Source organism: Populus nigra, chromosome 1, assembly GCF_951802175.1.
Source record: "Populus nigra chromosome 1, ddPopNigr1.1, whole genome shotgun sequence".
Lineage (NCBI taxonomy): Eukaryota > Viridiplantae > Streptophyta > Magnoliopsida > Malpighiales > Salicaceae > Populus > Populus nigra.
The window spans coordinates 22,810,516-22,837,267 of NC_084852.1; the positions used below are offsets into that span (position 1 = coordinate 22,810,516).

General features: G+C 35.1%; 2 protein-coding genes across 4 annotated transcripts; both read right to left on the reverse strand.

Annotated features, from left to right (window-relative positions):
- Nucleotides 1-10,390: 10,390 nt before the first annotated feature.
- Nucleotides 10,391-14,838, reverse strand: LOC133704715 (serine carboxypeptidase-like 40). 2 transcript variants are annotated; one of them, XM_062129654.1, is made up of 8 exons: nt 14,406-14,838; nt 13,980-14,282; nt 12,663-12,770; nt 12,292-12,566; nt 11,549-11,809; nt 11,146-11,357; nt 10,771-10,876; nt 10,391-10,590 (listed from the first exon to the last, which is right to left on the reverse strand). In XM_062129654.1, the coding sequence occupies exons 1-8, from the start codon at nt 14,470-14,472 to the stop codon at nt 10,495-10,497; spliced, it is 1,428 nt and encodes a 475-aa protein (XP_061985638.1). In that variant the 5' UTR covers nt 14,473-14,838; the 3' UTR covers nt 10,391-10,494. The 2 variants fall into 2 exon arrangements, with proteins under 2 accessions (XP_061985638.1, XP_061985629.1); XM_062129645.1 differs by lacking the exon at nt 14,406-14,838 and having other exon boundaries at nt 13,980-14,392.
- A 7,502-nt stretch (nt 14,839-22,340) lies between these two features.
- Nucleotides 22,341-26,406, reverse strand: LOC133704734 (uncharacterized). 2 transcript variants are annotated; one of them, XM_062129680.1, is made up of 8 exons: nt 26,056-26,406; nt 25,463-25,576; nt 25,282-25,350; nt 25,121-25,140; nt 24,972-25,024; nt 24,809-24,839; nt 24,616-24,697; nt 22,341-22,856 (listed from the first exon to the last, which is right to left on the reverse strand). In XM_062129680.1, the coding sequence occupies exons 1-8, from the start codon at nt 26,237-26,239 to the stop codon at nt 22,654-22,656; spliced, it is 756 nt and encodes a 251-aa protein (XP_061985664.1). In that variant the 5' UTR covers nt 26,240-26,406; the 3' UTR covers nt 22,341-22,653. The 2 variants fall into 2 exon arrangements, with proteins under 2 accessions (XP_061985664.1, XP_061985671.1); XM_062129687.1 differs by lacking the exon at nt 22,341-22,856 and adding an exon at nt 23,210-23,623.
- Nucleotides 26,407-26,752: the final 346 nt, after the last annotated feature.

Below are 26,752 nucleotides of genomic sequence, written 5' to 3' on the forward strand. Positions count from 1 at the left end.
GATCAAAGAGTGAGTGATCCAGTAATAAAGTGACTTTTGAAGGGGAGACTGGAGTGTCAACAGGTTTGCAGGAAGTCATACCAGCTCGGGTGAGGATGTCAATAATATATTTATGGTAACGCAACATTAAACCCATACCGGTAGACTGAACTTCAATACCCAGAAAGTAGTGAACAACACCTAAGTCACGAAGCTTGAACTCAGAGCTGAGTAACTGTATAAGGTGATGAAGCATAGCAGAGTTGCTACCTGTAAGTAGAATATCATCAACATACACTAGGAGATAAAAGATATTAGCACCATCAGATAATATAAATAGGGAAGTGTCAACCTTGGAAGCCTGGAAACCGATGGAGAGCAAAAAATCACTTAGACGAGTGTACCATGCTCTCGGTGCCTGTTTCAAACCATATAATGATTTGTGCAATCTGCACACATGAGATGGAAGAGAGGAGTCAACGAAACCTGGAGGCTGTTTCATGTAGACCTCTTCAGTAAGAACATCATTGAGGAAGGCATTATGAATATCAAGCTGATGAATCTTCCAATTTCACGAAACCGCGATAGAGAAAACCAATCGGACAGTGGCCTGCTTAATAACTGGACTGAAGGTTTCAGAATAATCAATACCTTCCTGCTGGGTAAAACCTCTAGCAACAAGGCGTGCTTTATAGCACTCAATACTACCCGTAGACTTGCGGTCTAAGAGTCATAGGATGTTTGCTGCGTGCTGGTGGAGACGCATGGGAAGATGGTGGCAGTGAGGAGACCTGTGGTAGTTGATAAGAAGATAAATCAACCATAAGTTGCAGACCTGTAGGAGAGGATGATGAAGAAGCAACCTCAAGCATAGGACTGTCAGCAGAGGAGGGGTTGTAGGCAGAGACCGAATCTGCAGGAATGTTGGCCAGGGTGGGCGAAGCAGAGGAGGGACTAGAGAGTGCCCCAAGACCATGAGGAGATGAGACTAATTGACGAATTGAACCTGTATCATAAGGGTTAGATAAACAAGCATGGGATGATGGCCAAGGGATGGTTAGGGGCTATGGTCAGGTGGCTGTTTGGAGTGGCAGAGCTGAGTGCTGTGGGCTATTTGGGTGGCTGGTGGAAGTGGGTGGTGGTGGGTGGTTTAACAAATTTGGGAGGGTGATAGTAGTGGGTGTGGTGGGGGTTGTGGTGGAGACCTTTGCAATCTGTTCAGAATTATCAAATGAAAACACATGTTTATGGAAGCAGACATGACGGGAAATATAAATACGGTGGGATGCAATATCAAAACATCGATAACCAAGATGCGAGGAACTATATCCAAAAAACACACATAGAGAAGAAAGAAAATCCAATTTATGATTATTATATGGACACGGAATAGGAAAACAAAGACACCTAAAAGTACGTAAAAAATGATAATCAGGAGACCGTTGAAATAAACAATCAAACGAAGAGCGATGGGCAAGAACAGGAGTAGGCATGTGATTTATAAGATAAACAGAGGTTTCAAAAGCATAATTCCAAAATAAAAAAAGGTGCTTTGCATTGCCCTAAAAGAGTAAGACCTGTTTCCACAATATGCCTATGACGACGCTCTACGGTGCCATTTTGTTCATGAGTGTGGGGACAAATTAGACGATGATAAATACCAACGGTCTGAAAAAATATAGATAATTTTCGGTATTCACCGCTCCAATAAGTTTGAACATATTTTATTTTTAATGAAAATTGACGTTCAACGAGAGTCTGAAATTGATGAAACACAGAGTAAACACAAGACTTGGCAACGAGAGGATAATACCATACATATTTAGTATAAGCATTAACAAAGATAACAAAATACCGATAGCTATATGAAGAAAAGAGAGGAGCATGGCCCCATACATCACTAAAAATTAATTCAAGCGGAGTAGAAGTTTTGTGACCTGTAGGTCTTAAAGACAAACGCGATGATTTTCCTAAAGGACAACTTTGACATTAAAAATTAAGATTTTTTTTTGTTACAAATGATCTTATTTTTCAAGATTAACAATTGAAAAATACGTGAAGTAGGATGACCTAGTCGACGATGCCATAATCGGCAGAGGCAGAAGTGCAAAGAGACCAATAGGTTTGAGGAACTGACGTGACAGAAGACTTGGTCAGGGCATAGAGATCATCTTTACTCTGATATGAGAGAAGGACTTCATGGGTATTGAGATCCTTGACATAAAACACACGAGGGTGAAATTCAAAATAAACATTGTTATCAAGACAAAATTTCTGAACAGAGAGCAGAGGTTTCGTGATTGCAAGAACATAAAGAACATTAGATAAGGTGAAAGAATGATGTGGTGTATATATTTTTGTATGACCGAGATGAGATATAAGGAGGCCCTTACCATCACCAACATGCAAATTATCATTACTAAGATACGGTTCTGAAGCAGTCAAGGTGGCAAGATCAGGTGTGACATGTTGATTGGCACCGGTATCCGGAAACCAATCAACAGAACCAGTTGAGGAGAGATTGTGCTGCACCAGATTGGCAGTAGGCTGTTGGCCATAACCTCACTACTGGAATTAAGGACAGTGGGGGGTTGTATGGCTGAAATTCTGACACAGTTGGCAACGTGGATTCTGCCCCCTATTGCCCTGCCAAGAGCCCTGTCGACTATCACCAAAGGAGGAGTTTTGGAAGCTGCGGTGATCAGGTCTGGAGCCAGCAAACCGGTTGCCTCTGCTGCTGGACTGGTTGGGACGCCAGCCACCATTGAAGCAGCCCCTGCTGCGGCCAGAATTGCCAAAGGTCTGGCGCTGCGCAACAAGGGCAGATGATGGAGTGCTGGGTGTGGGCAGAAGAGGAGCATGTATGGTAGCTGAAGATTTGTGAAGAAATTCATGCGTGAGGAGATGACTGTGAAGATCTGCATATGATAAAGGTTCAGCCTTGGTAATAAGACTTGTAACTAAGTCTTTAAACTCTCCCCGAAGACCACGAAACACATATAAATTGAAATCTTCAAGCAAAATTGGCCGACCAGCAGCGGCCAATTCATCAAATAAGGCCTTAGCTTTTTGCATAAATTGAGTTACTGATTCATCACCCTGTCGAAGATCCTGAAGAGAGCCGTGAAGTTGCATAATACGAGAGTTGGAGGTGGAAGCAAGAGTGCGCTCAAGAGTGCGCCAAGCTGAATAAGAGCTTTGACAGCCAACAACAAGATGCAAAACTTCTATAGATAGGGAGGAAAGAAGAACACTTAGAATGAGTTGGTCTTGTTGTTTCCAGCGAAGAAAGAGCGGATTTACCTGAAGAGAGATACCATCTCCGGCAAGAACTTGTGAAGGTGGACATGTGTTGGAGCCATCAACAAAACCAAAAACTCCTTGGCCTAGGAGATACGACAGCATCTCCATACGCCAATATAAATAATTGGTGTTTGTTAATTTGAAGGAGATGACTTGATGAGTGTGAGAAAGGGAGATAACGCTTGCGGCAGCAGAGACAACAGCTGCATCAGACGTGGGCTGCAAGAGGAGGTGTTCACCAGCCATGGCAGAGGAGAAGCCAGGCAGTGAGGCAACAGAGGAGAGCAGAGGAGGCGCTGCAAGAGAAGAGGGCTACACTACCGGAGAAGAAGGCTGGACTGCTGGTGCTGCAGCAAAGGAAGATGCATGTGGCTGTTGTTCCATTGAAGAAGGGAGGCTGTGAGAGAAGTAGGTTAATTAATTTTTAGGGCTTGCGGCTCTGATACCAAGTTGAGAATAATAGAATGTGTTAGGTTGTGCCTTAGCCAACCTTCCTATTTATATATATGCGGCAGAACACTGCAATAACTGTAGGGATTACAACATTGGAATAATCCTATATTAATTTCCTATTTTGATGTATACATGCTATACATTCTATAATAAACATTATGATCAAATTATTTTCATATATAAGGTACAACAACCTCAATTTCAAACAAAAACCCTAAGAAAAAAGTAATGTTAGAGATATTGAGAATTTTTTATTATATGTTTGTTCAAAATGAAAGAAATTATTTCCAAAATAAAATATAATCAGTAAAGAAATAAAACTTCTTTTCTAAATAGCCTCAATGGTTTCTTATTTATAAGAAATGAGTTTAATATCTCGTAGTATCGGGAAGAGATGTGCCATCAAGGAAATGCTTGATTAAGGAAAGTGCTCTTAATTATGGTTGATAGGTTGGCACTTGATGTCCTGCTCCCCTTACAGTGGCAAATGTTAAATCTCCTTTGTACACTTGCGCGTATCCTCCAACTTACACAAAGCAAAAACCTTTCTTCATTTTTTTTTTGTTAAAGTTGTAGAATTTGAAAGAATGAAAACTTGCAAGGAAAAGATAGATAAGTTGATAGAGAAGAGTTGAAGAATGAGAATGCTTATTTATAGGTTTTACAACCAAACTGAAAAATCTAAAAACTCTCAACTACTATCAAATTTTGTAGAACTACTTTTACTAACTGAAAATAGAACATTAAAAAGCAAAATCTGATATGAAAACAATAACAAAGACTAAGTCCAACTAAGTTTGTTTCAAACTTCAGAGGCAGACTCTCATAATTTTAACATTCCTCCTTGAGATTTGCCTTGGACAAACCAAGTTTCATCCTTAGGAATTCTAGTCTTGATTTAGGAAGTGCCTTAGTCATTATGTTAGCAAGTTACACATCGGATGAGCAGTAATGCAACTTGACAAGTGAATTCTTTTTAGCTTCTCTTATGGAGTGAAATTTTACATTGATGTGCTTGGTCCTACGCCATGTTGAACAGGATTTTGAGCAATGGCAATGGCTAACTTGTTGTCATAGTAAAGCTCAATTGATGAACTTTTTTCTTGGCCTAGATCAGCAAGCAATATATTTAACCATATTGCTTGATTTGCAACAGCTGCAAGGGAGATACATGCAGCTTCTGCAGTAGATTGTGTCACTACTTGCTTTCTTGCATTCCAACAAATGCCACCTGAACCAATTGTAAATACATAACTTGAAGTGTTCTTCATGTCATCAACATTTCCTGCCCAATCACTGTCAGCATAGCCATCTAGTTTAACTCATGTATTTAAATACCAGATGCCAAGATGTGTTGTACCTCTAACATACTTCAGCACCCGCACCCTCTAAGTAACTCTCATGTGAACATTGCAAGGTGAACTCATGAATCTTAAAAGAAAACCAGTTGGAAACATCAAGTCTGGTCTGGTTGCTATCAAGAATAGTAGGGTACCTACCAAGCTTCTATATGCAGAGGGTTCCTCAAGTTTCTCATCATCATTTTTTGAAATCTTCTTCTTTTGTGCCAGTGGAGTTGCTACATTTTTGCATGATTCTAGTCTGAATTTCTTGAGAATATCAATAATATATTTTCTCTGTGAAATGAAAATACCTGAACTACATTGATATATTTCCATTCCAAGAAAGTAGTTCATGATGCCAAGATTAGATATCTCTAATACATTTTGCATTTCCATTTTGAACTTTGCCAGCAATTGTATATTGCTTCCAGTCACCAACATGTCATTAACATAAAGTGACACTACCAGTTGCAAACCATTATCATTTTGTTTCAGATACAAGGTAACTTTATTTTCATTCCTCTTGAATCCAAGTTAGATTAGTGAGAGTCAATTTTTCTATACCAGACCCTTGGTGCTTGCTTCAAACCATAGAAAGCCTAGTGCAACTTGTACATCTTGTGTTCATGATCAACAACCTCAAAGCCTTCTAGTTGTTGAACATAAATTTCTTCAAGAAGTATTCCATTTAGAAAAGCTGACTTGACATATAAATGATACATTTTCTATCCCATTTGACCATTTGACCAATAAGTGCAAGTAGTAGCCTTATGTGCCATGTCTGGCTACTGGTGCAAATGTATTACCATAGTCCACTCCAATAACTTGAGCAACACCCTTCACAACCAATCTAGCCTTGTGCTTGAAGATTGAACCATCTAAATTAAATTTGGTTCTAAAAACCCATTTCACACCAGTTTACTTATTAGCTTTAATAAGTTATGTCAACTTCCAGGTTCCATTTCTTTTAATGGCATCAATTTTAGCTTTCATAGCCTCAATACATTCCAAAAATCTTGCAGCTTCTATGTGACTTATAAGCTTAGCATGTACAAGATTGCACCTTTTATACACATCAGACAATGCCTTCACTTTAAGTATTGGTGTGTCTGAAGTTGTTTCAACATCAAATGGATCTTCAATACTAGTTCTTTCTATTGTTGGTTCAAGTATAGAAGGAGTGGTTTAATCACATTTAAAGATTTTCTTTAAGTCCTAATTCCAATAGGAATTTTCATCAAAATGCACATCTCTACTTATCATAATTTTTGCTCTATTTAAGTTAAAAATTCTATAACCTTTTGATTCTATTGCATACCCAACAAAGACACATTTGTCAGCTCTTTCATCAAGTTTTCCTCTCTTGATAGATTGCAATTAAAGTAGCACAATGAGTTAAACACTTTCAGGTGTTTGATAAAAGGTTTTGCACTAGACCATGCCTCCATTGGTGTTTTGCTTTGAACAGACTTAGTTGGTAGTCTATTAAGCAAGTATACCGAGGTGTTTACTGCTTCAGCCCATAGAAGCTTTGGTAGCTTCTTTTCAAACAACATGTATCTTGACATCTCGATCACAATTCCGTTCTTCCTCTCAGAAACTTCATTCTACTACGGTGAGTATGGAACCATCAGCAGGTGTACAATCCCAACTTCTTGACAAAAAACATTGAACTCTTTTGAGGTATACTAACCTCCATTATTAGTTCTGAGCACTTTAACCTTCTGACCACTTTAAGTTTCAACCATTTTCTTGAAGCTTTTAAACATAGATAGTACTTGTGACTTGGTTTTTAGAAAATAAACCTAAGTCATTCTACTGAAATCATTAATAAATTGTGCAAAATACACATTATTGCTCAATGAGGCTGTGCTCATTGGTCCACAGATATCTGAATGAACTAACTCCAGCTTGTGAGTAGCTCTCCTGGTCTTACTTTGAGGGAATGATTGTCTATTCTGCTTCCCAAGCTCATAATTTTCACAAGTTTAGGCATTAACTGTGATTTCAAGCATATATTCAACCATGCCAACTTCATGCATGAATTTTAGTGACCTCAAGTTGAAATGACTATGTCTTTTGTGTCAAATAATCCTCTCATCAATCCTAGCACTAAAGACATGACCTTCAACTACATCAAGCTTCAAATAAAAACTACTTCCATCCATTTTAATCTTTGTTATCTCTAATTTATATGCATCAGTGATAAACAAAAAATCTCTTTAAAAGAGACTGCATATCCATTCCTTAGCATTTATGCAACACTAAAAAGATTTTGATATAGTTCTGGAATGTAAAGAACATTAGTGACAATCTTTGTACCTCTTTTGGTGCTAATAGCAATTGTTCCTTTTCCTTTGGCCTGCATAACATTACTATTTCCTAGTTTGACCTTTGGTTAAATTGATTTATTAATGGAGTTAAAAATTGATAAATATTTGGTCATGTGACTGGTGCAACAACTGTCAATAAGCCAAGTATTCAGTTCATGAGAACTGACTGCTTGTGATGCCATAAACAAATGCTCATCATCATTTTTGTCTTCTTTAGACACATTTGCTTGTTGTTATGTTTGTTGTTGAGTTTTTTTGTTGTTTTTTTGCTTTGTAATATTTCTCATTGTGGTTAAGATTATTGCAGAAAGTAAAATGAAAAGAAGGTTTATCTTTGTACCAACAATCTTTCTCAACATGGTTGGTTCTTCTACAATGAGAGCAAGGTGAAAAGTTTTTCTTTTTTGAAGATACTTCAGGTTTTCCCTTGGTGAACTTTGTTTCTTTGCAGGTTTCCAATGCTCTTTCCCTTGTGATTTGCTTGGAAAGCACCTTCAATGGCCTCATCATCTCTCATTTAGACCCTTTTCTCTTGTACATGAAGCTCACCAGTTAACTCTGTAATTGTGAGATTTTGCAAATCACAAATCTTCTATTGCAGAGGTCTTGGCTTTAAACTTTTGAGGTACTAAAACCATGATTTTTTCTACCACCTTATAATCTGCAAATGCTTTACAAAGAAGCCTTATTTGGTTTACAACATCCATTAACCTGCCAGAATAATCTTTGACATATTCATTATCTCTCATTTTCATTAACTCAAACTCTATCTTCAATGTGAGGAGCCTGACAGTTTAGACTCTGTTACTGCCCTAAATTCACCTTGGAGCTTGTCCCACACCTGCTTTAGTGTTTCCAAGTCCATGATTATGGTGAAGATGTGATCTAGTCCTGAATGTAAGCAAGTGATGGCTTTTTCCTTCTTGAGTTTTTCTTCCTCGTACACTCTAAGCAATTGTAGGATTTGTTATCAATGGTGGTGCATCAGTTTCAGACATCACAACTTTTCACAAACCTTGAGACCTTAAGTAAAACCTTATCTTGATAGCTCAAATGTGATAATGTTCACCATTAAACACTGGAATTGCAGGTGAAAAACTGCTGGAAGTAGACATGTTTGTGCAACAACTTCCTAAAAAGTAAATCACTTAACCTTACTCATGTTTGCACTCACCCTCATTATGTTTAGCACTGAACCTCACTGTATTTAGCACTAAAAAAAAAAAAACTTGCCTCAGCTCGTAGGAAGTAAGCTATGATACCACTGTTAAAGCTGCAGAATTTGAAAGAATGAAACTTGCAGGGAAAAGATAGATAATTTGATAGAGAAGAGCTAGAGTAGAAGAGACTTTATTTCGTAAATGAGAATGCCTATTTATAGGCTTACATCAAATTGAAAAATCTAAAAACTCTCAACTACCACCAGATTTTTTGGAACTACTTCTACCAACTGAAAATAGATCATTAAGGAGCAAAATCTGATATGAAAAAAATAACAAAGACTAAGTCCAACTAAGTTTGTTTCAAACTTCAGAGGCAGACTCTCATGACTTCTAACATTTTTAGAGCTATTAACTGGTAACTAACGATCTTAACAAGCAAAATAAATCAATCGATTTATAAAGCTAATTGGAGCCAAACCCACTACTCCTCCATCTACATGCATAACACCAATCGAATGCTGATGAAAAAATGCTTCAAACGTCGACTTGAAAGGTAGGTTTAGGAGTGGGACAACACAGCACGTGCCAATAATTGTTTTTTAAAATAATACTCATGATTGCTAAAGAATCAAATCGCCCCCAAGTCTACCTGTTAATCACTAAAAAACTCGTTTGAAAATATAAAAAACCCCTAAATGCAAGCTTAATAAATTTTTCTCTTAAGGGTAATTTTATATTATGCTTCAAAAATATAAAAAGAAACAAATAGCCCCATCAAGCCTTCCAACAATTTTACTTGCAAGGAAAATATAATCTTTACATTGTGTATACAGAAGGAAAGTCTGAAGCCAGCTATGAAACCAGCTAGGCAAGCACTAATTAGTGCAACTTGCGGCACTAATTAGTATCAATTATTGCAGCACTAATTAATGTCAATTAGTGCCACTTGCCTTGCCACTTGCCTTATTCTTATCTTTTGCAAGACAAAGGTAAGGATGCTTGCCTATAAATAGGCAGTGCATCCTCGCCATAGAGAACACATCAAAAGAGAAATAAGAGAGAGAAGAGGAGAGTAAGAGAGGGAAAGTAATCCCATATAACTGTGAGGTATTTTGTGAGATAGTAAGTGAGGTGTTTTCTCCTCGTAATAGAGAGATTTCAGTTGTTCTCCTATTAGTAGAGAGAGGTTGTAATTCTCATATTACTTAGTAAAATCCTTCTATACTTGCCTGTGGACGTAGCCAAATTGGGCGAACCACGTAAATTCTTGTGTATCTGATTTCTTATTTTATCCTATTCTTTGCATTTTATCTTGTCGGGTTTGCATGCCAGTATCCTAACAGAAAGTACCTAATTGCCCCTAATCATCATTTAAAAAAATCTTGCTTTTAAGGGTTCAAGTGGAAAAGATCATACCTCTAATACTTTTTTTTGGTTGGAAGGGAAAAATAATAATTATATTATACTTATCAACAGTGCATTGTGAGATATTTTGGGCATTTTTGGTTAAGTAGATGCGTGTATATGATAGATTTGACCCACACATGAACCTATTAAAGAATTGAGTATAATTAATAGGAGGTTTTATTATGATTTATTTTTTAGATAATAAAAAAAAAACTTGTTTACTTTTTTAATTTGTATATGTTATTTCAAAAATCACACGCCTTATATCTTATATCTTGAATCAACTCAAATTTTTAAATCAAACAAAAGAATCAAATTACCATCGTATATAAAGCACAACAACCTTACTTCAAACCAAAACCCAAAAAAAAACTATTAAGAAAAAAAATTGCTTTTCTAATTCTTAGCCTCGTCGAATCAATAGTTTCTTATTTATAATCAAGAAGTGATGGTTTGAATAAAATTACAGAGAAATGAGTTTAATATCTCGTAGTATCTGGAAGAGATGTGCCATCAAGGAAATGCTTGATCAAGGAAAGTGCTCTCAATGGCTGATAGGTTGGCACTTGATGTCATATCTCCTCTGTACACTTGCGTGTATCCTCCAACCTACACGAAGCAAAAACATCTCTTCATTTATTTATTTTTTACTCAACTGACAGCCACAATAAAATAAGCGGAACAAATCATTGATAGGAGTAGGATATTTATGAGATTAAACTAGAATTAATTGGGAGAAGAAAAACAAAGTAAAAATTGGACTGGTGTAAGGAAAAAAAAAAAACTTACCTCCCCTTTGAGGTACCAAGGATGCCACTCGGTTTTAACTTGAAGTTTCATCTTATTAATAGAATACTGAGTTGAAGTAACCGGCACCCTCGCATCTGTATCACCGCTGAATTTACAGGCAATGAAGATTTCCCGTTAGAAAGCAGGAGATCTTCAGAGATGTTACAAAAATGGCAGTGGCTACAAGTTAATTATGAAAATCTTACTTACCTTTTGCCATTAACAAAACTTACGAAGTCTCATTGAAACTAATGTATTAGGGTGGCTATTATCAAGTTAGGACAATATTACACTAACAATAATGAGTGATTGAAAGCAAAAACAAAAAACACTTTATAATCATGATAATTATATATAAAATCATGATTACTTTACCTAAATATCCACACTCGAAGACCGTTTGCCATGAGCTCTTGCAGTAGAGGAATAATTGTTGAAGGGCTATCTGACCAACTTGTTATGACATCACTACAAGGTTCCCAATCATGAGTGAGTTTGGTTACATTGGCATGCATGGCTTCTTGGACATCAGGTCGATTAAGATAAGCATACACGTAATAATCACTGCAGGGATCGAAGTTCACCAACTGCCACACAAAATAATTAAGTGAATTAGAATTCTGAATGGAAGCAAAATCGGAGGGTTATTTGGGATGATTTATGAGATTTAGTAGAAGAAATATGGCAATTCCAATGAAAATATATTTAGCAAAATTATTAGTATAAATTTAACATTACAGCATCAATGTAATGAAGAAATGTTTTAACAATTACTTACAGAAGGTTTCTTGGGCTTAGCTGTGGTACTCTTATGAAAGCATGATGGAGCATAGATGTTGTATATATCGATATGATGAGTATCCTTTCTTACTTCGTCTACTGCTTCATTGCACTCATCAGACTGAGGTGTTGCATTGAATGAGAAATTGCAATGTGTTCGTACTTTATGAACCAACACATCTGAAATTATAGCATGGCTTCCTAAGTAGTCATACATCCCTATTCTATCAGTTTCAGGGTTGATTACTGCATTCCCAATCTGCAATTTCCACAAGAGAATGCACCTTATAGTTAATATGTAGCCAACAATTTGCATTAGTAGGATGCATATCACTTGTTTTTTCAAGTCCCATAAGATTTTCTTCCTCTTTTTTCTCAATTTCTTACAGCATCACGATAAATGATTCCAGCAAACAATCTTCTACCACAAATAATGGAATGTGGGCTGCCTCTGCCACATCGGGACCAAAGAGCACCCCGGCCTGTCCACATCTACCTAGTTTTGCTTTGCATAAACCCAATGATGCTATCATGCCTAACATGTGCAAGTCACAAGTTCCAATCAAATTGTAATTATTAAAAGAAAATACTGGTTGTTTACAAGTTGGCAACCTGCTTTGTCTATTAGTATGTTAAATTCAAATATTTGAAAGGTAGAAATAGAACCAAATTGATTAGTCACGTGCTTATATTTTTCAAAATATATAATTTATCGACGGATTGAGAGAGAAATGCACGTACAAGAATTCCTTTTAGATTGATAATGGTCTTCTTAGCCTTCTTGTTATGGTATAGAATAGTGTGAGCAAGTTCAGGCACATAATGTCCTGCATAGCTTTCACCTGATATGTAGAATTCTCTATCTTTATACTCAGAAAACCTCTCCAGCCAATTCACTAAGAACACATAATTATCTTCAGCTGTTCTCTTGTCTCCACTTTTCTCGTAATCTGATGTTGTGTTCGAGTATGAAAACCCCACTCCCGCAGGAGATTCAAGAAACAAAACATTTGCAGCTGGAAAAGAAAACCAATTATTTGTCACTTTAATTTACACATCAGATGTAAGTAGTAATAAATTAACACTCATTTATAAAAGTTGAAAACTTATACCATAATTCCATGAGTATCTGTTTTTATAAAGTTTTTTGCCATCACTATATACTCGAAATGGTCCAAGTTCTTGCATTGCACCGTATGCCAGAGACGAACAACCAGGGCCTACAATAAAAGGAGTTCTCTTGTGTTAGAACTCTTATTAAGTTGTTTGGCAAATGAAGTTGTTTTGATGGAGGAAGTCCCTGTGTCCATTAGGAATGTACTCCAAACTGATATTCTCTTTTTCCTCCCCCAATGGAAGTTGCTGGCGCTATCCAAACATCAAACTCTCTCTTTATACACACACACACAGAGATTGCATTTGGTTAATTAGTTTTTGGAATAATTTTAAAGTAAATTTTTATATTTTCAAAACAAAAAATGTAAGAAAACATGCTCATTCATGGTTTTTATCTTTTATGTTTGGAGTTAGTAACCAAACGTTATCATAAAGATCAAGAGAAACAAAATAATGTATTATCTTCAGTACTCCATTAATATTGATTTTTTTTGCGTAAATATTAAGAAAATACTAATGGTCCATTAATCAGTGTTATCTTTAATATATATATTTTTAATCTCATCCTTCCAATTGAATGATTATTAATAAGAAATGTAAAGTTATTTATGGATTAAATTTTGGTTTATGCTATAAATTGCCTCGCGAAGGTGTCAAAATTCATCGTACAAGATGTGACTCGATTAAATGAATAAATAAATTGATCGTATGTGATCACTTCACGCAGCCTATCCACTAATATTAAAATATTGAAGTAATTCTTCCTGAAGATTACTAAGATGATGATTAATTTGCTGACTATTGCGAAGGAAAAGCTTGGCGGCTCAAGTATTCTTTGTGGTAGCGACAAACAGAGAAAGAGGGAAGCATTCTGTATAAAAGATTTTAGCAAATATATAGTAACTAAACACATCAGAAGTTGACATTAAATCTCATGAAGTCATTGTGGAGTAGAGTGCAGATATTTATTTGGTGGTTTTTTGGTTTGCGGTGAGACGATGTTTTCAGAAAAGCTTTCTGATACGGAAATCAAAAGACAAGTTATCTGCCACAAGATAAGGGATTATACAGGATAAAATTTTAAGTTGTATACTCAGGGTTTAAAATCTGGTGATAATCGAGAAGGAAGGATATGACATTAACCCCTAAATAAATGTATCAAGAGAAAGGAAGAACAAACAGAAAACGAGGGAGCAAAAGAAACTCAAAAACTTCAACTTGTTTAAATAGTACAAAGGAATGTTGGATTAAATCGAAAAAAAAAACATGGAACGGGAAAGGAAATACCAGAGGATGAGATAGGCTATACGTACCTCCATTGAGCCAGAGAAGAAGAGGCGAAGACTCTTTAGAATGTCGAGCCTCAACAAAGTAATAATAGAGTGCTCGTCCAGCAGATTTATCAACAGTAACAAAACCACCATATTGCGAGAACTCTACTTTTGGCTGTCCAGGCAAGCTCTCTATTCTATCTTTCTCCTTTAATCCCTCTTGATGATGAAACTTGGATATATCTACATGTTCGGTTGCTTGAAAAAGAGCTCTGTCAACTTCAGAATTTCCCTCCAACTTGGCCTTGTAGAGATGGCCAAGTGCTTCACTTTGCCTCATGCCAGCTTCGATTTGGGCAACAGAACAAGAAACAATAAGAAAGAAAACGAGAGGCAAACATGGGTTACTTTCCATGGTATTTGTTTTTGTTACTGATCCCGTAACGCTACAAGAAAAAAAGAAATCACCTGCGTCCACTGTTGGGTGATTCCGGTACCCCATGCACGGACCGGTGGTGTACTGATAGTTGCTCATCGGAGGGTAAAGCACACTGAGACACAATATTTTAACGTGGTTCGGCAAAACCGCCTACATCCACTAGAGAGAGTCATTGTATTAGAAATAGAAAAAGGGTTACAATACATACATGTAGAGAAGGAGGATTACATCCACTCTACTCAACTCATCAACTCATCTTTGCTGCCTTGCAGCCCTTTACTTTCTCTCCACACTCTTCACATTCTCACCACTCTCTTCTCTCATTTTGCTCTCTCACGTATGCCTCTATTTATAGGCATGAATGGTGCCACCAGCTCCTATTCTTCTTCAACAAAGTTGGTTGCCAACTCCAGCTCTTCTTCAACAAAGGTGGCTGTCAATAATCAATGGTTGGTGTTGTCCATTTGCTGCACATGCAATGGCAACAACCCAACATCCACCACCTCAAGAGCTGTTGGGGAGCTTTATACTTGCAAAAAGCTCACCACGAAGTCAGCAATGCCCCTGGATTAGAACATGAGATTTATATTCTTTTTTTTTCCATAGCCACATCAATATTCATGTTATGTCCTTTGTGTTCCTAATTAGCAATATGATGATACGAGTGATTGGATACCATTAACAATCTAAAGCAGTCGGTCTTCATATTCTTCTTGGTCAATTTTCAATTCTAATATTGTTGCCATAAATTTTTATTTTTAATTTCAAATTATAGAGACTGTACAAGCTCTTACAAAAAGGATATTCTTTTGCAAGGAACTAGCTAGTTTGGATCGCAATTCTTGGGAAGCTCTGGGGCGAATATTTGTTCTTTTAGTTACCACAGCATCGACGTGAACCACATAAACGAGAGAAAAAAAAAAGGTTGTCGTTTTTAGAATTTTAATATTTAATGATAGTGTTTTTAGTATATATATATATATTCCTCTCAATTTTTACCACAATTCTTTTTTATACTTTATTAACTCAAGTGAGCAAAAATAATGATTAAAAGATTTGGAGAACTTTTGTTGGATCCAAAAATTCTAACGAATTATTGAATCATATGTAGAATTATCCTTATATTAAGGGAGTATTTTCTCTTTAAAGATATACTCTCTTTTTTAAAAAAATATACTCTCGATGATTATAATAATAATAATAATAAAAGATAGTGCTATTGTGTGCTATGGTGCTACAGTCTTGAATTTCTTCTAAATCCTTACTTTTTTTCTTATATTTACTTTTAGATCTAATTATTTTTATTAGTTTTTAATTTGATATTAAAAAAAAAACAAAAATCTTAGTTGCATTTGTTTGTTTAGTTCTTTCCACTTTATTTATTTTTCTTTAAAAATATTGTTTTAATTGTTTACTTGATTATTGTTATGGATATTATAAATTCATTATCTAGCAAACTTGAAAGAAAAATTGGTCAAAACTTCGTTGGCAAGACAAATGAGATTTTAGCTTTACTAAATAGAATCTTTTTTCTATTATTCTAAATGGTTATAAAAATGAAAGTGCTGAGAAATCAACTTTTAAAAAATAAATGACTATAATTATTTATTTAAATGGAGCATTTTTCTCTGGTGACCTAGATAACTCTACTAAAAAAGATATTTTATGGCACGATGGAAGAAGTAGAAGAAAACTAGCAAAGAGAATAAAATTAGGAATTGGGGGGAATGCTTATTTTTCTCCTACTTTTATCTCTAATTTCTTGTTGCTCAATTCCTGGAATCCACCTATAGAGAATGAAATAGGGGTGTTTTGTCTTTATTGAAAACCAATCTTGACCCTTGATTCAAGCGAAAAGAATCTTAACTGTTAGTTCAAATGCATCATCATGGTCTGTGAAAATGATTGCAAAAAGGCTGGTCTAATTGATCTCTTTGGAGTGGCGGCTGTACGGGCAACCAACCGGCAAGGATTGCACTGGAGTGTAGTACAATGTCAAACCATTATAATGGTGTAGGGTATGTTTGGTTTGGTTGAGAGATGAAGCATTAAATGCTTTGAAAAGGTAGTCATCCAAGCAGTTTTTTCGGGTGAAAAGTGGAAGATGATGAACAGTAACCACACGACTAATCGTCTGATTTTTTTTTGTTATTGTTTGGTCAAAGCAACGCTGATTTGGTCAAAATGCATCATTTTATTTAAATGAAATGGTATTGTTTTGGCTTTTAGGGTTTTAATTTAAAAATTTAATTAAAATTCAATTTAGTTCCTCGACTTTTGATTTCTTTTAATTGCATCTTTAATTGACCCTAAACTTTTAATTTTATACAATTTAATTTATCCTAGCCGAACTTCAATATCAATATCAGCCTTGAATTTCAGCGCTTTTTTCATTATGGTTCTTGATTTTAAATTTAAGCAAATTGATCCTTAATTACCCATTAAACTTTTATTTTTTTTAATTTCACCCCTTATCTTTCGTCAAATTAATAGGTGGATTTCACAGTCAATTGCCTTATAACTCGATCACAATCTTGGACCATAACGTTTTATATATCATATATCTGAGTTTTGGAGTAAAAGTAACCAGTACACGTTTTACACAAATGAGCACCACTGCACTCATGAGGGCAAGGGCCCAAGGCACGTTCATTTCTTTTGGGAAAAATGTGAGCAAGCAGTGGGATTCAATGATGTCCAACGTAATATTTTATCCATTGCTGTCCCGGCCTAGAAACTTAGAACATAAAGTCACGGAGAAGCCTCCAAGGTTGCGAGTAGCAACAACAAGAAGGGTCCCCAAGCATTTGGCAGATAACCACCAGGAAAAGTTAAAACTTGAAGACTAAAGGCACATGGAATAGAATGTGGAGTCAGAATTCCAGAGAGACGACGTTGGCTAAAAGGACGATAACAACACCGTTGGGGCGGCCATTCCCTTCGGTTGCGTTTGGAATGTGGTTATGGTTTGAATACTACCATTGAGAAAACACCAAATTTGATCCAGTATTATATAACTGTTGGATTGGGTGGGAGATATTCTTTGCCGTTCTCAGTCCTATCATCACAAGTGAGACACGAGATGAGATTAAAAGAGTGCGTATTAAACAGTATAAAAAATCTTATGGCATATATAGGCTATGACGATGGCGTTCAAAGTCGTTACTCCTTATAATCCATCCTTGATATTTCGTTCAGTGAGCCAAGTTCTGCAGAGAAGCTTCTCGATCCCGATAATTGTCAGTGTTGCCTGTCTTCTTTTTGGAAGTTTTCTAGAGGAATCAACTCTTGTTTGCCAGTGCTTCTCGTTGAATATTTCGGATTCAATTTGATTCCAAAGACCACTTTCCATCTGTTCCTGCCCATAAACCGCTGCTGTTAGTAAGGCCCTTCATATCGTATCAGCCCAGACCCAGTCGAAGTGACAACATGGGATGTTGAAGCTCTTGGAACCGAAATAGCGAGTCTGACTGTCAGCATCTTCATAGCCCCAAGCCCATGTTGAACCTTCCCTTTTCTTCTGAACTAAAGCACTTGGACTTTTGTGAACAGGATAGGCATAGAGTAGAGATACCCAAAATATTCAAGTTACAAGTCTATTGACAAGTTATTATTTAACGAATTTTGTTTTTTTTCCCTTCTTCTGAACTAAAGCACTAGGATTTCATTCAAGTTACAAGTCCATCAACGATCATGGAAGGTATGTTATTTTTCTTGGATAATATGTTTAAAACAACTTTTTTTACCATACAATTTTACTTCAAAAAATTGGACCGAAACTTATAGGTAAAATAGGAACAATAAGAGCATCAATATATGGAACGAATTGGATGGTTTTATAGCTCAAACAACACTAATTCAGAAATCTTGGGGGTTGAGCTTCTCTATTTAACCAAAATTTAACCCAAAAATTATAATTAAGTCAAACTGCAGTTATATATCATCCTTGGATGATGATATTAGTACACCTGAACGAATTGATTAATTTTCTTGACATAATTGGCTTACATGCAAAGAATCCTACACTTGCATGATCGTTGATCAGAGCCCCCCAAAGACTCGCATCTGCAGTCTTTTGGGGAACTGAATATGCTAAACGTGGCTGCAAAATCAGCTTTGCACTGTAGAGCACCATCTTGTTTGCAGTCTCCGGAGAATGTCCTGCTCATACCGCACCAATAATTTATTCGCCCTACATTTCAGAGAAAACCCAAGCCTGCAATCATTAATCTGAGTTTTCTTTTACTTCGTTACTATGACAAATTCTCTTTAGAACGAGGAAAACTAAAGGGAGAAAAAAAGACGTTCCATTTCTGGCTTCTTGAGAACAAGGTATATGTACCTTGAACAGGGGTGATCAACATAGAAGAAATTTTTATAACACCATAAATCAAGAAAAGGATGGCTGGTTTCTTCATCTTTAATCTCTCTAACTTGCCTCAACAAGTGAACGTACGTGTAGTTGTTTGCTTGGCTCATTTGACAACAGCAAATCTCCTAACGTACTCCAATCGGTTATTTATGTAATTTAAGATATTTATATCTTGTTTATGTTATAAATTTTATGAACGCTGCTGTTTTTAAGTTACTGGTTTAACCTCAAGAAACCAAAAGGAGTCATCGAAAAAGAGACAGAAGGTATGATTAAGAATAAATAAATAAATATCAATTTACCTTTATATACAAGAGGAAGTTTGGATATTCAAACATGGCCCTATTATATACGAAGATCTCTAATTCCAAGCAACGAAATATGCTAAAGCATTTTTTTTTCCCAAGTAATTCATGACCAGAGTGACGTATCCTAAATAATACATTAAATTAATTGCAATACCAATTAAAACATGTAATTAATAACTCTAATTATCTAGCAAAAGCTTTAACAATTAAAACATGTAATTAATACCACTGTGGGATTTCTTTATACACTTACACACAACAAAAATAGCAAATTTAAAATTTTTTGGGAGTTCGAAGGATCGCTTTATATAAATCTAGAGTTATTTGGAGTTTATACGAAGATTACCAGAAGATCAAATATTCTTTTCAGTTTTGAATAAATGCTCCAAGGTTGAGTTGTCCCAAACCACAAGTCATCCAAGTGTTCGACCTCTAACTCTAATCTACACAAGCCACACGTGAGAAATCTGCTAAATAATTTTAGGAGAGAAAGATTGTTATACCTTAGAGTGCTAGCTTTTTTCTTTTGTGTTTTAGGTGTTTATAGGTCTAGAATAGTAATACCTTGCATTAATTACATTCTAGTCCTTAATTTTAAAATTTATTTACAACCAAGTCATACTTGATTAATCATTTCATTTTAATTGCTGACCAATGGTTCTTATATGTGTAACTCATTAGGTTACTTAATAAGTTGGTCAAATATAAATCATAATCTTAAATAAACTAAGATTAAATAAATTAAACAATTTAATTTATTATCAATTCAACAATTGATTAACTTATAACAATGATTTCACATCAATACTATTTGAGAACAAATATGATATTTTTTATAATTCATCTAAGGTGATGAATCCTTTCTTAATTGCTAAAATACTTCCATATTAAGAATGATGAATAGTTGTATTCACTAATGTAAGAATTAAGAATACACTCGATGTTTACTAATGCCAAAATAATAAATCGGAACACTAGAATTGAAATTTATTCAGAACCCCAATATTCATTAACGTCAAAGTTAGGAATATCATACTTTTTCATAATATTTACCAACACCAGGATTGGAAGTATTTGTAGTTGAATATTCATTGGCACTAGAGTCATGAATATTATAGGCAGACCATCAAAAACATAATACAACAAATCCTTAGCAATTTAAGACAAAACCATCAATGCAGTCTACCTTAGGTAGAATATTTTTGGAGTAATAATATCTTTTCTTTTACATAACCAGTCATGTACAATAAAATCTTTGTTAACCAATTAGGATTCCAAGTGATCATAATACTAGGTGGCAACTGCTTAAACTAGACCTTTCCCATTCTAAGAACAAGATGTTAGATATTCATTTTTTTCTTAGAAATTTTTAAGGTTGTCGTCATGTTAGGTGCGACAACACATATGAAACTGGGTGAATAAAATAAAAGGAAAAAAAATATTATGCAATGCCAGATATATTAGAAATATTATTTCAAAATAAATATTATTTTTTTATAAAATAAAGCTTATCTGTATAAAATAAAAAAAAATTCTTCAAAAATTAAACACAACAATTTTTTATTTTAAAAAACCTCTATTTAAAAAAGGTCTAGAAAACTCATGGCCTAGGCCATGAGACCGGAATAAACCAATAGAAAAGAAATTGAAGATAACCACAAAACAAATCATTTTTTTTTTTAAAAAAAAAACAACACATCATGATAAAACCATGAAAGAAAATGAGAAGAAAAAAAAAAGAATCCCTAACCACATCAACACTTAAAACTCATTATTTATGTCATTAGATTGGAAGCATGACAAATGAAAAAAACACGAAATCTAATCCCCAACAAATCAAACACTGAAGGATAAAACCAGGGAAAAAATTTATAACACAAAAAACCATAATTAAGAGAAGGAGGGTGAAAATCAAAATAAAAAATAAATTAAAGGGCATTAAAAAATTAACATTGAAGGGTTAAATTAAAAAAAAAAACTTTAACAAAAGCAAAAGGAAATTAAAAAAATGAGGGCTAAATTGAAAAAAAAATAATATAAACTTTCATTGAAGGATGAAATTAAAAACAACAAAACTTTAACAAAAAGAACCAAGAAAAAAAACAGAAATCAAAAGAATAAGAACCAAATCAGAAACAATAATAGATGACAGATTATAATTTAAAGACTAAATTGAAAACATCAAAAACTTTTTCAAAATGGTCAAAGACCAAAATAAGCAATAAAAAACATAAGGATTAAAATAAAAAAAAAAAAAAGAGGGTAGATATGCACTTTTGCTGGAAGAGAGAGAAAATAAGGAAGAAAAAAAAAAGAAATGACCATCACTGATATACCATTCATCAACCACCATCACGCACCGCACCAAGAGTAAGAGGGTGAAGCGTCGCTTCCAATGACACAGTGAAACAACAGATGTGGCCACCAAAAGGCTCCATGCGTGTCACTCAAAAGACACGGGCGCTTCCAACATGCCAACACTTGAGGGCTACGCGTCTGCTGCTTTCTAATTTAAAAATTAATTATTCAGAGTGAAAAGTTCAAAACACACTTCATGATTCAGGTATTAACAAAATCTTGTGAAAAGACAAAATCACCCCTAGACTCTTTCCTTATTTTTTTTATTCTAAGGGTAGAAAGGTCCTTTCATAATTTTGCAAAAAATATAAAGGCATAAATACCCTTGGCCAGCAATTTAATTTTATTCGTAGTACAGGAGTAAATAAGTAATTGTATTGTTTAAAAAAAATTAAAAAGATAAAAATAATCCCTGATAACTGTTTTAATAAGGAATTGGACTTTGAAAAAGATGAGATCACCTTCAAGACGAAGGCACCCTAAATTTCCTTCAAAGGACAAAACTGTAAGTTAGTTGTTACTGTTAATCCGTTGAAGAATATGACAGATTTTATTTAGGAGGTTGAGATCTCTCCTCTTTACATGATCAGATCTCATATCCGGAAGTCGTTTTTTTTTCTTATTATTATTATTATTTCTTTCCCAATTCGCAGACTGTAGGATTATTTCTATCCCAACCTCTTCCATCATCAACTAAAATTTATTTATAGTAACAAATAAGACTTAGCTCCTCCAACTACATATCTACAAGACGACATTAACAGCTCTTCTCCAACTACACCAGTATTCTCGTTACAATTCGAAGCAGGTCAGATAAACACCAACAGGAGTCGGTAAACTTTGCATGATGCCACTAGTATAAAATCGGTAGCCTACGAGGTGACAGAGAAACATGAGCGGGTTCATTCGAAGAAGACACCTAAACATTATAAAGGGAACCAAGAGATGCAACTCCAAACAAGTTTTACAATGGTCAAACAAAGAAGTTTTGAGCTATAAACCAGATTACACCTCTGCAAAAGTGCCTATTTCGCTGGCTTTTCTCCCGTATTGAGATATCGTCCAACCCTTTCAATATTGATTTGCACAACCAACAGCTAAGTTTAAATGTCAAGGGGAAGTAACAACAGAATCTCTATTTTGAAACAAAAACTCAAAAGGACAACAATGATTAGTCCTTATGGTAGAATCAACATTAATCATACACAGAGAGCATTAGCGCTTGAATGTAACTTTGTCCTATGAAGCATCAGCAATCAATGGATGGGAGGATGTATTACTCAGGTGTGTTGTTTCATCCATCTTTTTACACACATATATAAAGTGAGAATCTGGATCGTCCAAAACAAAATCTGCTGGAAGTAAGCCCGTCTCGGTAATGGGAACTGGTTCCAAATATGAGTTTGATGAACTACCTGCTGGTTTTTTAAAACCTGGTCTAGCTGAAAACACATGGGAAAGGGCAAGAGAAAATTTTAGCTCCTTTTATCGAACTCGGTAACTTCCTGTTGAGAAGCTCACAATAGGATCATGAAGTCGATGAAAAATTAGGATTCAGAACTCAAATGCAACTTACACTAGAAATCAGAGGACTGAAAAGTGATATGCATCAATCAAAGATAAAAAAATAAAAAAAATGCTCCTGAAAAGAAAATGCCAGCACATTCGTTGTGCACATATGGCACTTGAATGGGGATCATAAGTGTTATTGTGATATGAATTTTACACTATGACGCATTGCTTCAAAAAGATTAAACTTTAAAATGAATAACTCAAACAAGAAGGAAAATACCTCTTCCGTTTCAAAAGACAATTCCTATTTATTTTGTTCATTACACCATGGAATATAATGAACAGGTACCTACAGTTGTATGCTGGTTTATTTTCCAGTTAGTATCGCAGGAGTAATACACATTAAGAAATGCTTTGCTCATTACACCATGGAATATAATGAGCAGGTACCTACAGTTGTATGCTGGTTTATTTTCCTGTTAGTATCACAGGAGTAATACACATTAAGAAATGCTCAAATGGTTAGACCAACCAAAAATTGATTCCATACTATCAGTTTGGAGGAGATCGCAAGCTGGCTGCAAGTTAGCCATGAGCTGACTCACTGCCTCAGTGCTCCATCTTCAATAACATAATTGGTAACTTCACAGAATAATGCTACCAATTGTATATGCCTTACATGAAACTTCCATTGATGCTTTAAGAAAGAAAATAGAGGAGTCAATCTTTAGAAGTCCCGCATGAGTAATTTTTACATGTGTGCATTAATTAACATACTCAGATGATAGTCATTGGCCTAAAATTCCCCAATTACGAAGTTTATCATAGCCATTGAAAGTAAATCTCAAGTTCCTTCAAGAACTACCAACTTATACTATTTAAGGACAATTTTAAGCACTGCATGCAGCCTGCAACAATCTATTCCCCAGACAAAAACTGATTCTTTATTTCACAAGAAAGAAGCATTCTATACACAAACAGAATCCTTTGTGCATGGGAGGAGACAATGCTCAATCCCTGTTTAAAGTTCCTCAAGACACTGTACACTTGTGTATCAAGACTATCCAATCTTTAGCCAAATTATTCACATAAGCTACCAAAATGGCAATTTATTTGACTACAAATCAACCATGAGGACAATTAAATATATAAAATGCCTAGCTTCGCTGCTGTGAACAGCTGATTTAAAATTGTCAATAGTTATGAGGTATCAAGCCTCAGAGCTAATAATCAGAGTCTAACTGGCAGTTATGACATTGAAGACTGAAAACAAAGATGCCGACTTAGAATATGACTTGTCCTTTATCCCATTTTCTATACTTTTTTAACTACTTTAATCTTATCCTTTTTTATTATTTGTTTATTCAACGACTTCTTAGTGTTTTTTTGTCTGCTATGGATTTCACTTAAAATGGACACTTTTAACCAATAGTTTTAGTTTATAACAATCATATAAGGAGAGATTGGATTGCAGAATGAATAAATGTTGTATTTTTGAAAAGAAAATTTGTAGCAACATATAAATGGATCATAGTAATGATTTTGAACTTTTAAAATCAAGCCTAGGTTCGCAAGTTGAACATATCAATTTCTGACCCAGGCTCAATGAACAGCACTTCAACATATGAAACCAATGAGGGCAGTGAAAATATTCTGTAAAGCACAAGGAGGAAAGCAAAAAACACTTACGTATCGCATACAATACAATTTTCCAACTGTAAATGGACCGGGTCAAATGTGGCATTCTTACTTTAGGATCACCATAGGTTATCTGTATATGAAAAAATTTAAATAGCATATTATTTTTAAGAATTTCCAGAAGCATATGGTAAATAATGAAAAGAATACAAGAATATAATCTTCCATTAAGGTATGTGGTTACCAACATATAAATTCCTCCGGGTTTAAGAAGCCTACAAGAACAAAAGGAAAACAAATTTAGTGAAGATTGTTGCAATTATAATGTGTAAGTACACATACAAACATACAACAGTATGGTGTTAACAACATACACCATGAGAAATAAAACTTATGCATAATACAACCTGCTTACTTCCCCCAACATTCTGGCAGCACTAATTGGAGCATCACTGCCACACTACACATACAATTGTACAAAAGATCAACATAAGGAAATAGTGATTCTAAACGCCTCAGGACTAAGAAAAGAAGAGCATTCAGATCTGCACCATACCATTAAAGAATCAAGAGTCCCTGGATTGAGGATTGATAAGCCATGCGTCCAAGAGGATGAAATTGAACAGGAAGAAAAAAGTTCGACATGGAAACCATTAAATTAATTGAAAACCCAGAAGCATTAAAAAAGAAGATCTAATGAAAGAGGGGGGATTATACCCTTGTCGATGACAGCATTAAAAGATTCATCTGGGAAGAAGCTCATATCTCTAACATCCATTTCCATGTCTATTATACACAAATCATAAAGGAAGCTCACAAAGTAGTTGAGGTATTTAATTTTAAAAAAGGCAAAGTTAATTCCACATAAGAAGTTACATCAATTCTTCTAAAAGGATACAATTGAGCTGAGGCATATGCTCGTATTTTCTTCTCATTAGGTCAATGGCCACTGACGAGATATCAACGTTCATTATGTTTTCATATCCATCATCAACCATGTCCTCCGACATAACTACAACGCAAAACAATCCCATCAGATGCGTAATCGAATACACACACGCATGCATACATGTGTGTATGTCTCAAAATAAACAGCGATAGGAACACCCCATTTTCTTTCGCAGAGGTCAGGTTCATTTGATAAGAGATGCTCATGCGATGAAGTTTTTCCAATTTTACAGTTGTAAGAAACAATAGGTATGAATATCATCAAGATTAACAGTACATGCAAACTTTAATGAATACAACTTCTTTTATTTCTCACATTTTTTCTTCTTCTACCAAAATAGCGTTCCAGTTCAGCCCACAAAAAAATGGAACAACACAGAGCTAATTCAAAACAAAACTTCAATTCTTTTAAAGAAACAAAAGAAAATAATCAGTGCCCGAGTCCAATATTTTCGGTATAAAGAAGAAAAAACAAGAATCATGCCGAAAAGTAATACTAACAAGAACAAGGCTTAAAAGAAAGATAAAGGAAGGGATAATTACGGGCATTGCCACAGCCAACCATGAGGACACGAGAGGAAGTGGGGATATAGCGACGAACAAAGGGGCGAAGAGAAGCGTAGCGCTGGTACCAATCGAAGCTCTCAGCCTCTTGGACATAACGGGCGTCCCAATACAAGGCGTCGCCATAGTTGTAAGTATTGGAGCTTGACACATCGCTGTACATCTTCTTGTTTTTCCTATTTGTGTTTGGAGAATCAAACAATTCGATGGTTTTCAATATATGGTGGTGTTGGTGGCAGTTATGGTAGTAGTGGTGGTGGTTTTGGTGGCGGTTAGTTGAAGGTTTGGGCTTTTTTGGGGTTCGGTGTGTGGACTACGTCTACTATTGAGTGATTTCTACTTCGAGAAATGATTGGCTGACACTAGATGTCTTTTAACAGTATTAACTCCACTGACACGTCATTATTTTTATTTACCATTAGGTGAAATTTCAGGTGACTTTACCACACGTTATTTTTTGTTCCGAAAAAAATAAATCGATAACAATAGAAAGAAAAGTAAAATTTCAAGATTTAATATACATATCTTAATATTTAATTGCTGAAATTTAATTTGAAACATACACCATTAGTCTCTTTGAGTCTTTTTATGTATATATAAAAAAAATTAAATTAACTATTTTTATATAATTTTAAATTTTTTTAATATGTTAACATAGAAATAGATTTTAAAAAAT